This window comes from Bos indicus, chromosome 13 (assembly GCF_029378745.1).
Source record: "Bos indicus isolate NIAB-ARS_2022 breed Sahiwal x Tharparkar chromosome 13, NIAB-ARS_B.indTharparkar_mat_pri_1.0, whole genome shotgun sequence".
NCBI lineage: Eukaryota > Metazoa > Chordata > Mammalia > Artiodactyla > Bovidae > Bos > Bos indicus.
The window spans coordinates 58,771,834-58,786,859 of record NC_091772.1 but is presented as its reverse complement, the minus strand read 5'-3'; the positions used below and the strand labels follow the sequence as shown (position 1 = coordinate 58,786,859).

Sequence of the window (15,026 nt, the reverse complement as noted above, 5' to 3'; positions counted from 1 at the left end):
CCACAACAGTCCCCCTGAGACCAGGGCTCTGTCCCTGCTCTGCTGCATCCCCAGCAGGCAGTGTAGTGAGAGGGGCCTCGGTGATTGGTTCAGCGTTAGGCATATGACCCAGTCTGGGTCAGTGGGAGTCAGTTCTGGATTCCTACTGGTCCTCTTGAGGGAAGGAAGCTGTCTGTCTGCTGGGGAGCCAATCTGGGAGCAGATAAGCCTGGAGCTGCTGGGGTTGGGGGAGGGGTGGGGTGGGGCGAAGGCATGGAGTGGAGAGGCAGGACTATGTGTGCCTTTGAAGAGACCACACTAGGGAAAGTAGAGCTGAGGAGTCAAAACAAGGTCTTAGTGACATCTATGGGGCCCCTCGATCCAGCTGTGCCTGCATTAGACCCTGGACTTCCCCATTATAAGGGCTAATACATTTCCTTTTTCACTTACCCCAGTTTAATTTTCTTTTTTTCTGTCCTTTGCAATCAAGACTCTGGATATATACAATCTCAAAGGGTCCGCATTACTTAAAATTAGGCTGAGTGATATACAATAAAAAAAATAGTAACAGTGGTTCTTAGCAAGTTACAAGTTCATTTTTTTGTTTTTCTAATATAAAAGAAATCTGAAGCAGACGGTCCAGTGTTTAAATGAGAGCTCCAGTCGTCAGAATCAGGCTCCTTCTAACTTCCAATGGCACTGTTTTAGTGCATGGTTTACTTTCTCAAGACATCACATGAAACAAGGTGGCTGCCAGAGATCCAGCCATCACCTCAGAGTTCTAGACAGAAGAAAGAAGGAGGAGGAAAGTGAAAGGAATACCTCAAGCTGGGAGTTCCCAAGGAGGTTTCACAGAAATTGCACGTTTCTCTTCCATCTCACTGACCAGAACTTGGTCACGTGGCCATACTCAACCATGAGGGGCGAGTGGGTAATACAGGTGTTTAGCTGGATTTTTACCTGGAATACAGAAAGCCTTTTGTTACTAAGGAGGAAGGTGGGACTGTCCATCATGCAGTTTCTGTCTCAGACTCTCCTGGCAGTTAACTGTGAGTCCAGGATACTAACACCCCATTCACAGGGGCTTTGTGCACATTGTTACTGACTCAATCCCTCTCTCGACCTTCACACCAGCCAGGTCAGCTGGGTCTGTCATCGTCATGCCCACTTCTCACATGGAGAAATTGGGGCTCAGAGTGTGCACAGAACTTGCCCAGGGTCACTCCCCAGGGGCAGTTCTGAGATGGTAGCTGAAGTTGCTGCCTCATCGTGTTGCTCAGGTTTGGTGAACAGTCGTCATGGGGCGTCTGAACCTTATATAGGGCTTGCGGCCCGAGGTGCTTTCACATTTAGGGTCCTTGAGTGGGGTGCTGCCCTGGGCGGACCATTTGATGTTCTCCCGTGTGCTGGCTCTATTCCTCCTGGTCAGAACCCTCCCACAAGGTATGGCTTAATAGTCCCATTTTACAGAGGAGGAGACTGAGACTCAGAGGGGCTACGTGGTTGCTCCAGGCTTGGGTTTGTCTGTGGTGTTGGCCTCTGGCTCTGTGGCCCCTGGGAGCTCGAGGTGGAACGTCTTGGCCGGGGCTCCCCCACCACCCTGCCCACAAGCCTCCTCCAGGCAGACAGACCCCACTAGGCCAACATGTTGCAGGGCAAAGGACCAGATACTTGGGGACCTCTGGCTCTGTCTCTCCTCGTCACTGCCTTTCCCTAGGCAGCAACTGGGTCATGATCACCTGCACACAGTGTGATCACCACAGTCCTCTCCCCAGACCACCACTAGAATGAAAGAGGGTGACTAGTGCTCAGTGCCGTGGGGCAGACACCCAGCTCCTGAAGCCTCAGCCCCGTGCCCGTGGGAAAGCTGAGCAAGCAGTGGAGGGTGGAGGTGAGAAAACCACCCCAATTCCTGTGAAAGCCGCCCACTGCCTCTAGGGGTCCCGCCTGTGGATGAAGGACCCCATGTTTCCATCAAATGAGGCACACCCTCCCCCTCATTACCCTCAGCTCTGGAACTTAAGGCTGTCCCCAGGGTCATGACAACCGACCATCAGTGAACACTTCCGATGGCTTTCCATAGTCTGTACCTACTCTCTCCCTGAATCCTTCCGGCAACCCACGGGTGGTTGACTGTGCCCAGCTTACAGGCAGGAAAACCAAGGCTGGGAGAGTCAGCTGCCTGCCCGTGGCTAGAGAACTGATGTGGCTGCCAGGATTTGGATAGGAGAATCCTGAATCTGGAGGACACATGCCACCCTGCCCCAAGGGCTGGGCTCTGGCCTCCCCAACCCCTGCCCCATTCTCTCCTTCCTCACCCTCTATCCTGCTCGTCCCTGCCTAGAGAGCTGAGTCACACTTGTGCTTGTCCCCAAGATGTAAACACCGAACTGGGAGCCCCCTGGGATTGGGGGCTGTCCAAACACAGGGCAGCTGCCCAGCGTGCCCTGGGGCTGGATGTCTGCACGGGGCATGGGCCACGGTGTGGGGTGGGTACCTGGCCCTCCAGATACCACCTGGGCCTCCTGCTGGGGCCGATAAGTGCCCAGCTGTGCTTATCAGCCCTGCTCCACTGTCTGCTCACCTCAAGCCTTGTGTACACAGCAGCCTGGAGATCAAGGATGGGGCAACTCCACCCCCCAGCCCCAAGCCCCGAACACCAGCAACTAAGCTGGCTACATTAGAGACAGCTCGAGAGTTCAAGGTGCCTCCTGCTGGCTTCTCTGGGCCCCATGATGGAGACACTTGTACATGAATTAAAAATGAAGGTCTTTTATTTCTAAATTATAACATTAGCAAGGTTGGGGGAAAATTCCAAAATAAAGGGAATTTATTCAAATAATTTACATATGTGTATAATAAACGAGGAAGGAACTAGTGTGTAAGTGTTATAGTCACTCAGTCATGTCGACTCTTTTCGACCCCATGGACTGTAGCCTGCCAGGCTCCTCTGTCCATGGAATTCTCCAGGCAAAAATACCTGAGTGGGTAGCCTTTCCTTTTTCCAGGGGATCTTCCCAACCCAGGGATTGAACCTGGGTCTCTTGAATTGCAGGCAGATTCTTCACCATTTGAACCACCAGAGATGTTAATAATACCAGGACTACAGGGAAGTTTTACTTTTTTCTTAACACAATTCTGTACAATTTGGAACTGAGCAAGAAAAATTGGAGACCGAAGTTTGGCGTCTGGTTGATACTACATTTCTGTGCACATACTCCAAATACTACCAGGGTGGGGTCATTTCAGTGCCTGTCGGCTTGCTTATACTGGTCTTCTGGGTGTCTCTGATGAGCCAGAGCTGGGTGGGGTCCCAGCTGTCCTTGCCTCCTCCTACCTCTTATCTAGGGTGACCCACTCAATCTTCTAAAAAGGTAACACAGAACATGCTGTTCCCTGGCATAGGAGCCTCTGTGGCTCCCCATTGCCCTGGAATAAAATCTCAGTTCTGTGCCATGGCTGAACTGGCCCTACCACCTCGCAGATGCCTTTCTCACAAGCCACTCTCCCCACAGGTGTTCTGTCCCTCAGCCTTAGTTCAAAAGTCACCAGTCTCAGCTCAGATGTCTCCCCTGCTCCCCACCCGAAAGATGCCTTCCTAGACCTCCTTGTCGAAGCTGCTTCCCCACCCCACCCCCATCTTTGTTCACTCTGACTTTTCTTCCCTTTCGGGGCAGCTGTCTCTCCTTGTGTTGCCATCACCCAGAACAAGAGCCTGGGTGTGGCCTCAGAGCATCTTAGGTAGGAACAGGTCCAGGCTGCCTCTTGCATCCTCCTTGGAGCTGACTGGGTCCTTTGGGCTGTGTTCTCCTGGCATCCTGCTCCTGCCTGACCCAAGGCCTCACATCATCCCTGCTCACCAGCCTTCAGCACATCCAGGACACCTGCCCCTGTTTGCTGCAGATCCGGCCTCTGCCTGGTTGGTCTGCATGAGCTCACCTGGCCCAGGTGAAGAGTCTGCTTGGCTCCCATGGGTGGAGGATGAGGGAGGGACTTGCAAAAAAGGCCACAATCCTGAGCCTGGAGCTGAGGTTTAAATAGGAGCCTCCAAGGTCACAGGGGATGGGGGGCAGGGGTGAGTGAGGCTGCCGTGTTCCTCCTTGTGGGGCAGGCCAGACAGAGAATCCCGTACTTACTGAGCACCTAGCTTCTGCCAGGCACTGTGCTGAGTGCTTGGCTGTGTCACTCACAAAGCCCATGCAGTGTGCATGTACATTGTCCCCATTTTACAGATGCAGAAACTGAGGCTCAAAGTAATTAGGAAGCTGGCAGAGCTGGGGTCCAAACCTCAGTGGGTCTGATGCCAAAGTCACTCCCTCAGCCTGCTGCTGGCTTTTCTACTGGAACGAATGGTGATGTGTAATTCGGTGCAGCCACGAAGAGCCATGAGGCAGAGGTACCTTTGTGACTTGGAGAGATGTTCATGGAGCACCGTGGGAAGGTGAGCACCCACAGGCAGAAGCTTCTCTGGCCCACAGTCCTACAGAGCAACGATAGAACACTCGCTCTTCCCCTTCGCCACAGTCCCCACCAGTCCTGATTGTGCTTCTCACTAAGCTCTGGTGGGTGTTTTAGTTTGCCAGCTAGGAGCCATGGGAGGCAGTCAGCTGGGGAGAAAGGTAGGGGCCACATCAGATACACGTCCATTTTATCCATGTCAGTGTCTAAGTGGAGGACGTTCATGCAGTTAAGCCTTGATGGATGGATGGATGGATGGAGGGAGGGATGAATGAAGGGAAGAAAGTATGGACAGAGAGAGAGAGGGAAGGGAGGACTGGTGGGTAGAGGGATGCTGGAAGGATGAATGGTAGGTTAGATAGACCGCCAGCCCCCATCGCCACTCCAGTGAAGTCAGTGCAAGGGTCCACTGCAAACGTTTGGAATTAGACAGACATGAGTCTGAATTTGAGTTTCTTTCCTTACAAGCCATGTGACCTTGGGTGAGTCACTCACCCTCTTTGATCCTCAGTTTCCTCATCTGTGCCTCCTGGGATAACTGTGGAAAAAGCAGCGAGGGCCAGGTTTGAGGGAGGAGCTTGAGGAGTGCCAGCCCTTCAGCACAGTCAGTGCTGTTGCCCTCAGTCCAAGGAAAACAGGTTAGTCCCTGGGGAAACCCAGCATTTTCTCCCCTTCCATTCTGAGGATCTCGGGATTTCGCTGGACCACTGCCAATACTGTTAGTACCCCTTGCTCTTTGGCTTTAACCAGACAGATATAACCCCCACAAAGGCACAAAAGTCTGCAGGGAACAGGTTCCTGGTGGCACCCACAGAACCTGGGTCCAGGGAACTTCCCCAAATCGCACTGCACGGGCCCCACCGGGACCAGCTGAAGCTTGGTCTCTTGAGAGAAGGGTCTGGGCATGGGTATTATTTAAAGAGCATCATGATGATTTTAAAGTGAAGCCTGGCCTAAGAACCACCACGTTTAGTTCTGTTTAATGTTTTGTATGTTTTCACCTGTCCATTTTTACCTGTGTATCCTCTCTCATTTCTTCAGAGGTCCAAAAAACTCTGTCCTCTTGTAGTTGGAGGAAGAATTCAAATTTGTCTCCTTTTTAGGGTTTTGATGGTTCAGTTTAAAAAATATCTTTTGTGAATCCCCTTGGAGTATAGCTGGTGAGAGCAGGGGAGCCCCCCCATCCACTTCCTTTATGTGGCTCTGAGACCCTCTGTGAATATAGCATGGGGTTTTTATTACAGTTTAGACTGGTTTAAAAGAATAACACTAAATGCAATCAAAGCAAAAGAGTGAGATGCCACTTCACAGCCCCTATGGTGGCTGGAAGGAAAAGTCAGGCAAGAACCCGTGTTGGTGGGGTGGGAGGAAATGAAACTCTCTGGGCTTCTCTTGTGGCTTAGCTGGTAAAGAATCTGCCTGTAATGCAGGTAGACCTGGGTACAATCCCTGGATTGGGAAGATCCCCTGGAGAAGGGAACGGCCACCCACTCCAGTATTTTTGGCCTGGAGAATTCCATGTACTGTATAGCCCATGGCGTCGCAAAGAGTCAGACACAACTAAAGGACTTTCACTTTCACCCTGCTGGCGGGAATATGAACGGAAGATTGTCCAGCAGTTTTCAAATGATTAAATGTAGAGTTACCATGGGGCTTCCCAGGCGGCTCAGTGGTAAAGAATCTGCCTACTAAGCAGGAGACCTGAGTTCAATCCCTGGGTCAGGAAGATCTCCTGGAGAAGGAAATGGCAACCCACTCCAGTATTCTTGCCTGGGAAACTGGAAAATCCCATGGACAGAGGAGCAGGCCGGGCTACAATCCATGGGGTCGCAAAGAGTGGGACATGACTTAGTGATGAAGCAGCAGCAGCAGCAGCAACCATACAACCCATAAATTGCACGCCTGGGTATATACCAAGACAAATAAAAAACATACATGCATGCAAAACCTTGTCCATGAACATTCTAGCAGGCCTATTCACAATAGCCCCAAAGTGGAAATGAACTCACTGTCCACCATTGAAAAACAGATAAACAAAATATAGTATCCTATACAAAGAATATTATTTTCCATAAAAGGGAATGAAATTTCCTTTTTAAAATTTTTATTGGAGTATAGTTGATTTACAATGTTATGTCAGTTTCTGCTGTACAGCAGAAATCAATTACACATATACATATATCCCCTCTTTTTTAGATTCTATTCCCATATAGCTCATTACAGAGTACTGAGTAGCATTCCCCATGCTACGTAGTAGGTCTTCATTAGTTATCTCCTTGATATATAGTAGTGTGTATATGTAAATCCCAGCCTCCCAGTTAATCCCTCCCCCCTTTTCCCCTTTTGGTAATCACGTTTGTTTTCTACACATGAAATTCTGATATATGTTACAGCACAGGTGAACCTTGAAAACAGGATGATAGCTGGCAGAAACCAGTCGCGAAAGACCACGTCTCACGTGATTCCATTCGTATGACATGTCCAGAACAGGCAAATCCACGGAGATAGTAGCTTAGTGGTTGCAGGGGCTGGGGGGCCAGGGGGTGGCCTGCCACATACCAGGCTCACCTCACCAGGCAGGTCTTACAAAATCAGCAAAGCAGTGGCTCTGAAAAAATGAGAAAAGACGATGAAAGAGTATTCCAAAAGAGCCACGGAAGTCACCATGGGAAAAAGCAGAGCTCTGGGCCCTTCTCACACTTACTTATCGCTGAACATCACTTCTGTTTTGGGTGACGCATGCGATGGGTTCCCAAGCTTCCTGATGTTTGTTCCCCAGGTGTCTGCTTGGCTAGAACCGTGCGGGTAGAGGCTGCGACCATGCGCTCAGTCCCTGCACTGGGCTGTGTCTCCAGGTCACAAGGGGAGGGGAAGCTCTGGGCTTAGCCAAGATGGGGAGGGGACCCAGACCTCTCCAAGGCCTTCACCCACACTCGTCTGGTCCTGGGCCTCCATCACTTTAGTCTGTGGTGGACGTGGGGGCATCACGTGTAACCCATGGGGTGGGGAGCTCCAATGAGAGGGGCATTCATGGAATTCACAGTTTGAGGAGTGCTCTCTGGCGAATACGGATTTGACTTTTTACTCTATACGTATTTCTGTTTGAATGTGATGCTGCAGAGGTGTATTGCTTCTGTGATTAAAAAAAACAAAAAGAGTAGAGAGAAATACAACCTCAGAGTGAAACACTGGAAGGTTACAGAGTTCTGAAAAGTGCAAAAGGAGAGCCCCTCCAATTCCAGATAATATTTGTGCTGTTGCTCCAGATTTCTCAGCAACGAGGCAGTGACATAGCCATGACTATCAGCTTGTGTGCTCAGTCGTGTCTGACTCTTTGTGATCCCATGGACTGTAGAACTCCAGGCTTCCCTGTCCTTCACCATCTCCCAGAGTTTGCTCAAACTCATGTCCATGAGTCGGTGATGCCATTCAACCATTTCATCCCCTGTCATCCCCTTCTCCTTATGCCCTCAGTCTTTCCCAGCATCAGAGTCTTTCCCAATGGGTCGGCTCTTCACATCATGTGGCCAAAGTACTGGGGCTTCAGCTTCAGCATTGGTCCTTCCAGTGAATATTCAAGGTTGATTTCCTTTAGGATTGACTGGTTTCATCTTCTTGCTATTTAAGGAACTCTCAAGAGTCTTCTTCAGCACCACAGTTTGAAAGCATCAGTTCTTCAGCATTCAGTCTTCTTTATGGTCCAACTCTCACATCTGTATATAACAAATGGAAAAACCATAGTTTTGACTAAATGGACATTTTGTTGGCAAAATGATGTCTCTGCCTTTTAATATCTTGTCTAGGTTTGTCACAGCTTTTCTTCCAGGGAGCAAGCATCTTTTCATTTCATGACTGCAGTCACCATCTGCAGTGATAACTGGAGTGGGTTGCCATTTCCTGGTCCAGGGATTGAATGCATGTCTCTTGCTTGGCAGGCGAATTCTTTACCACTGAGCCACCTGGGAACACCTTTAATTGATGCCTCACTCACTATTTTTAAATGTGCTTGTCCACTCGCCTTCATAGCTCGCAGCCCACTCATCGTTACTGCATTCAGTGAACTCTGCTAACATGTATTAGCACCTACTGTGTGCAGACTCGGTCCTAGGCCCTGCGGAGACAGCCCAGAACAAAGCAGAAAGATCCCGGTCGTCCTAGGGCTTTCAGTTTCCTGGGAGAGATGAACAAAACACAGGGAAACCATTAACTAAGATCATTACAGAATCAGCGGGAGCTGGGGAGGAAGTTATCAGGTGGTCCCAGGGCCTTTGCGCAAGCTGTTTGCACTACCTGAGTGCTGTTCCTGCAGATGCAGAGACCATCCTTGGCAGCTCCTGCCACCCTCCCTCACTCTGCACTCTGCTTGCCTGCCTCCTCAGGAGCACTTGTCAGGGTTTGCACTTCTCAGTACACTTTGTTTGCTCACTTAATATCTGTCTCCCATCCTGTACTATAAGCTGGGAGGGGCAGTAGCAGGCCAGAGCCTTCATGATGGTACCCAGCCCCAGCACCCAGTGCCAGGCACATAGAAGGGGCTTATAATACTTGCTGGACATATGAATTCTAAATAATTTAAGTGACCTTCCGAGTCAAGGAGAGGCCATCTGAGGCAGAGGCCATCTTTAGGAAAGGATGGATGGGGGGGCATGGGTACCCTGGCTGTGGGCTGCAGATCCAGCCAGGATCTGACCTGGGAAGGGCCAGCAGGGGTCCAGGTCCTAGGAGAGGAGGGGCCACCTGGTCTGGGTGCAGGGGAAAGGGGATGAGCAGGAGCGAGGGCCAGACCCCTCCCTCCTTGACCCGAGTCTTTGGGGAAGGAGCAGGGATTGCCCGTGGGAGTGTGGTATGTGGCTGCCTCCCGCGGGCTCCTCCTGGGACTGCCTCGGTCTCCTCCCAGGGCCGCACAATTCAGTTTTGACCATATTTGCCTCAGAGCCAAGTGGCCACCCTGTGGGGCTGGAGTATAAATATCAGTTTATTTACTCTGTGTCCCAGTCGAGCATGCTTCTGAGGAACGCAAGGCTTCCCTGCTGGCTAGCCTGAGAGTTTGGAAACAGCGCCCTCGGGGCAGGAGTCATCTGGAGGTTCTGAGTCACATTCACTGGGCCGGCTTGGAGCTCCTCTGCCCAGGCCACCCTGCACGGTGCCTGGTGCACTTTCCTCCAGAAAGTGAAACAGCAAATTCTCTGTGCACTCTGACCTCCTGCCGCCCCGTTGTGCAGGGGCTTCACTGTGGTCATTTACCCCCTCCCATGCCCAGATTTCCCCCTTGGGGAACCAGCCCTTCCCCACATCTGTCTTTCAGTCTCTGTGGCTCCAGATCCCAGCCCTGACCCTCTTAGGGTAGGTATGTGACCCAGACCTGGCCAAAAAGAACACCATACCACTAGCCTTAGAGACTAACTCAGGAGTGGGCACATGGTCTGCTCATGGGCAATGAGAGATGGTGAGAATTACAATGGGAGAGCTGGGAGAAGCAGGCCTCCTTTCCTGTAGATTTAACCTGGGGGTGGGAGCTGCCAGGGTGACCCATGTAGCATGAACCAGCATAGGAGGAAGCAGAGACATTGAATCTTGAGGACAGTATTTAAACTGCTGGATCCAGTCATTCCTGAAGTCAGGGTGAGAAAGCCTGTCAATTCTTTTTTTTCATTAAACCGGGGGTTAGTTTTCTATCAGGTCGTCACAAACTTATTGGCTTAAAACAACACTTAACAGATCATTATGTCCTACTTTTTGTGGTTCAGAGCTCCAGATACAGCATGATCCAGACAGGTCCTCAGCTTAGGATGACGAAGTCAAGGTTTCTGCAGAGCTGATCCTTATGGGAGGGTCTGGGAAGAATCCTCTTCCAGCCTCATTCAAATAGCTGGCTAAACTCAGTTCCTTGTGTCTATGGGACTGTGGTCCTCATTTCCTGCTGGCAGACAGTGGGGGCGGGTTTTTTGTTAGAGGCTGCCCACATTCCTTCTCTTGTTTCCCACGTGGCTCCCTTTTGCAACAGTGCAACCATGGATCAAGTCTCTTTGGTGTTCAAATCTCTTCAACTTCCTCTTCTGCTGCCCCTCTCTGCCTCCTGCTGGAGAAAGCTCTCTGCTTTTAAAGACTCATGTTAGACTGAACCCACCTGGATAATCTAGGATACTCTCCCTCTTTGAAGATCCATAACCTTAATCACTGGAGAAGGCAATGGAAACCCACTCCAGTACTCTCGCCTGGAAAATCCCATGGGCGGAGGAGCCTGGTAGGCTACAGTCCATGGGTCACTAAGAGTCAGACATGACTGAGCGACTTCACTTTCACTTTTCACTTTCACGCATTGGAGAAGGAAATGGCAACTCACTCCAGTGTTTTTGCCTGGTGAATCCCAGGGACGGGGGAGCCTGGTGAGCTGCCGTCTATGGGGTCGCACAGAGTCGGACACGACTGAAGCAACTTAGCAGCAGCAGCAGCAGCAACCTTAATCACATCTGCAAAGTCCCTTTTGCCGTGTAACCAAATATATTCAAACTTCATATAGTCACAGGTTCCCAGGATCCAGACACACTGTCTAGGAGGGAGGGGCGTTATTCTGCCCACCCGCGAAATCTGACTTGGGTTTTCTGTCATTTGCAAAGGAAAGGATCTTGATTGATTTACCTACATTCTGGAGAATGATTGAAGTGAAGTGTAGTGAACTGAACTCGCTCAGTCGTGCCTGACTCTTTGCGACCCCATGGACAGTAGCCTGCACCAAGCTCCTCCGTCCATGGGATTTTCTAAGCAAGAGTACTGTAGTGGGTTGCTATTTCCTTCTCCAGGGAATCTTCCCGACCCAGGGATTGAACCCAGGTCTCCCGCATTGTACACAGACACTTTACCATCTGAGCCACCAGGGAAGTCCAAGAATACTGGAGTGGGTTGCCATTCCCTTCTCCGGGAGATCTTCCCGACCCAGGGCTTGAACCCGGGTATCCCACATTGTAGGCAGACGCTTTACCGTCTGAGCCACCAGTTGGACATGATTGACTCATGCAGCTGAATTTCTGGATTCAGGAATGGCTGGATCCAGCAGTTTAAGTATTATTATAGGGATCCAACTTTCTCTATTTCTCAGCCTATGTTGGTTTCATGCTCAGAATCCAATGCCCTTGGCTCCTAACCTCTGGGTTACTGCAAAGGAAAGAAAATGTGTCTCCTTCCTGCTGGGCCCTAACCTTAGCCCAGCCTATCACAAAGTCAACCTCCTTTATCTTGAAGGGGAGTCTAATTGTTTGCTCTGAAATTCCCCACCTTGGTTAGATTCAGGCTCTCTCTTTGATGAGCCTCATTTTCTCCCAAGTGACAGGCCCCAAAGAGTCTCCTTTTGTTCCTTCTGCAAATGCCCAACCTTCTCTCTGCAGCAGTAAAAACAGGTGGGTGTGGCTACTGCCCAGACAGGAGCATAATTAAAAAAAAAATCATGGGGTACAATTTTATGAAGGAAGCAAGGTGAGATACTGGAGAAGAACCAGGAGGACCCAGGTGAGAGGAGGGTGGAGCAAAAGCCGCTGGAGAAAGGTCATGGAAGGAGGCAAGCGACTCACAGCCTGTGAGAACAACCTGAGGTTGGATGCACCCAGCCAGGGTGAAGCACTGCGGCAGGTCAGGAGGGTGAGAGTGTGATCGGGAGGCGGTTGAGGTTGGCAGAGTAGATAGGAAAATGGAGGGGGATGAATGCATTAGCCTACCCCTACTTCCTGCAAAACAGAAACTGGCTTGGCTTTGGACTAGCAGCTTCTTGGAGGGTTGGGAGCATGAGGCCTGACTGGGAGCACCCTCTGGCATCTCCCTCCCCTCCCCGGGGTACCCCTCCCCCAGCACAAACACACTTGCAGTAACCGAGCCGGAGACCATCCCCGGCACGACTTCCGCCCCTGCTTCCGCCTGGCCTCTCAGAATAGCATTTGGCACCTCATTGAGGTTTCCACCTGCCACCTCTAGCCCTGCAGGCTGTCTTCCCCTGCCCTTTCTCTCCGAAGAGGAGGGGAAGCCCTATTGTTCCTCGGGTGGTTGGCTTTGTGAGAAAGGGGAACAGACAGGTCCCTGAGGGGTGTGCCCATCACCCCACCCTCTCTGCCCCCATCTGGTAGTTTCTCCCGCCTCCAGCTGTCAGCAGTCACCTTACTGCTCCTAACAGCGGTGGCATTTCTATGCAGGATAATTGCCCATCTTCAGTAAAGAAGGCAGAGCACTGAAGGATTGATGCTTTTGAACTGTGAGGCTGGGGAAGACTCTTGAGATTCCCTTGGACAACAAGGAGATCAAACCAGTCAATCCTAAAGGAAATCAACCCAGAATATTCACTGGAAGGACTGATGCTGAAGCTCCAATACTTTGGCTACCTGATACGAAGATCCAACTCATTGGAAAAGACTCTGATGCTGGGAAAGATTGAAGGCAGAAGGAGAAGGGGATGACAGAGAATGAGATGGCTAAGTGGCATCACCAGTTCAATGGACATGAACTTGGGCAAACTGTGAGACATGGTAAGAGACAGGGAGGCCTCTGTCTCTGGCACGCTGGCATGCTGCAGTCCAGGGGGTCGGAAAGAGTCGTACACAACTTGGCAGCTGAACAACAACAACAGTTTTTCACTAATGTATTGACTGGGCATTAGGGGAGGGTTGTGGGATGGGAAAGTCCCTCCCAGCCCATCTCCCACCTGGTTCTCTTCCCTCCAGGCATCCAGGGCCTTCAGCTTCAGAACACCACATCATGAGCTTCTATCTGTTCCCTTCAAATCAGCACATGCCATTCGCTCTGTCAGGCTCCTTTCCCTCCAAAACATCTTGAAGATTCCCCACTGATTTCACATGGAGCTTGTTCTCACCTGATTGTCAGCTGTGTAATACTCCAAGGAGTGGGGGTGGGTGTGCTCTATTGCTCCATTCCCCTGGAATGGGGACAAATGTCATGTCCAGCCATCTGCTAATTCAAGCAAAGGCAGAAGAATTGCTTTGAACAGAGTTGCTGCCACACCTGCCCTATCCAATCCGTGCTCACCGGCTGTGCGCCAGGATTTCACCTGCAGATTCTTTCTCAGCACTCGCACAGCCCTGCCCAGAGGTCACATAAGAGGAGGTAACTATATGGGGCCATGATTTTAAAGTTCACTTCCCAAATTCAGTGGCCCAGTTGGAACTTGGCCCCTGAAATGGTGTGACTGTTATTTCTGGGACATCTCCAGAGGACTCCATGTGCCCCAAACTGAGCTTGGAGATCATCTCAGGGTCTTCTCATTCTTCTTTTCCTGCTTTGTTCTTGCCATGCCTGCTGCCTGCCGCCCCCCGCCCCTCCACATCCCAGGAAAAGGCTGCCTGGTGCCCCCGTCCCCAGGCACTGCCCTTGTCCAATGGGCAGCATTGCCAGGCCCAGCACTCTGCCTGCAGAGCTCTGGTCTGTGCGCTGACCTAGTGCCCTAAGGTGGGAGCTCTGTTAGAACTCCACCAGCACCAACCCCTTCTCCCAAAGAAATAAATACATTCTTTCTCCATTTACTTATTGAACAGTTACCAAATACAAGATCCGAGTGGGGAAGACAGAAAATTCATAAGTCATCACTGGCATGAATTATTGAATTTCAGTCTGATAAACAGTACTGGGAAATGCCAAGCCCTCTTAGGCATTTCTCTGCCACGGGGCCTTTGCACATGCTCTTCCCTTTACCTGGACCACTCATCTTCCAGGTATCAACACACTCACATTTTACCTTGCTGCATTCAAAGTCACAGCCCCGACCCCGACCATGCTTCCTCTATCTTTCCTGTCCATTTTTCTTTGTAGAACTTATTACACCTCAAACCTACAACCACCTTATGTACCTCTTATTGTTACTTATTCATTTGTCTGTTGCTTATCCCCCTGGTGGACTGTCAGTGCATAAAGGCAGGCGTTCTTATCTGCCTTGTTCACTGCTCTATCCCTGTGCCTATATGAGTGCCTGATACATTAAATGTTTAATCGTATGTGCTAAGTTGCTTCAGTTGTGTCCAACTCTTTGTGACCCTATGGACTGTAGCCCGCCAGGCTCCTCTGTCCATGGGATTCTCCAGGCAAGAATATTGGAGTGGGTTGCCGTGCCCTCCTCTAGGGGATCTTCCCAACTCAGGGATCAAACCCCCATCTCTTATGTCTCCTGCATTGGCAGGCAGGTTCTTTACCACTAGCGCCACCTGGGAAGCCCTAAATGTTTAATGTTTCTCATTAAATGTTTGTTGAATGAATGAATGACCTAAAGGGGGATGTGACCTAATCATTTCTTCAGGGACCAGGAAGGATGGTGTCAGGGAACATTTTCCTGCCACTGGGAACATACCCAGTTTTCATGGGGCCTGAAGTTTATACAATTTGGGGGTACCGACTTTAAGTAAAAGAATATATGGTTACATGTACTGAGTAAGGACAAGAGAACTAACAAAGATTGGCATAGCCAAAGGAAAAGGCATTCCAGGCAGAAGGAATGGTTGTGAAAAAGCCCAGGCTGGCTAGGAGCCAGGGAAGAAGGTGAGAAGGTCTGTGTGGCCGCAGCTTTGCAGGGGACCCTGGAGGGGGCTGGAGATCCAGTGGGG

The 15,026-nt window shown here is 50.6% G+C and overlaps 1 protein-coding gene across 7 annotated transcripts in view; it reads left to right on the top strand.

Moving 5' to 3' along the window:
* Positions 1–15,026, top strand: part of RBM38 (RNA binding motif protein 38) — a 79,035-nt gene that overhangs the window by 18,657 nt on the left and 45,352 nt on the right. For 2 of the 7 annotated variants that reach the window (XM_070801410.1, XM_070801411.1), the window contains exon 4: positions 12,615–14,688. The exons of 4 other annotated variants lie outside the window; for them this stretch is intronic. In XM_070801410.1, the coding sequence (XP_070657511.1) occupies positions 12,615–12,636 (22 nt within the window). In that variant the 3' untranslated portion in view covers positions 12,637–14,688. Of the gene's footprint in view, positions 1–12,614; positions 14,689–15,026 lie in introns of those variants that run through there. One more of the 7 variants, XR_011570157.1, reaches the window with a different exon arrangement.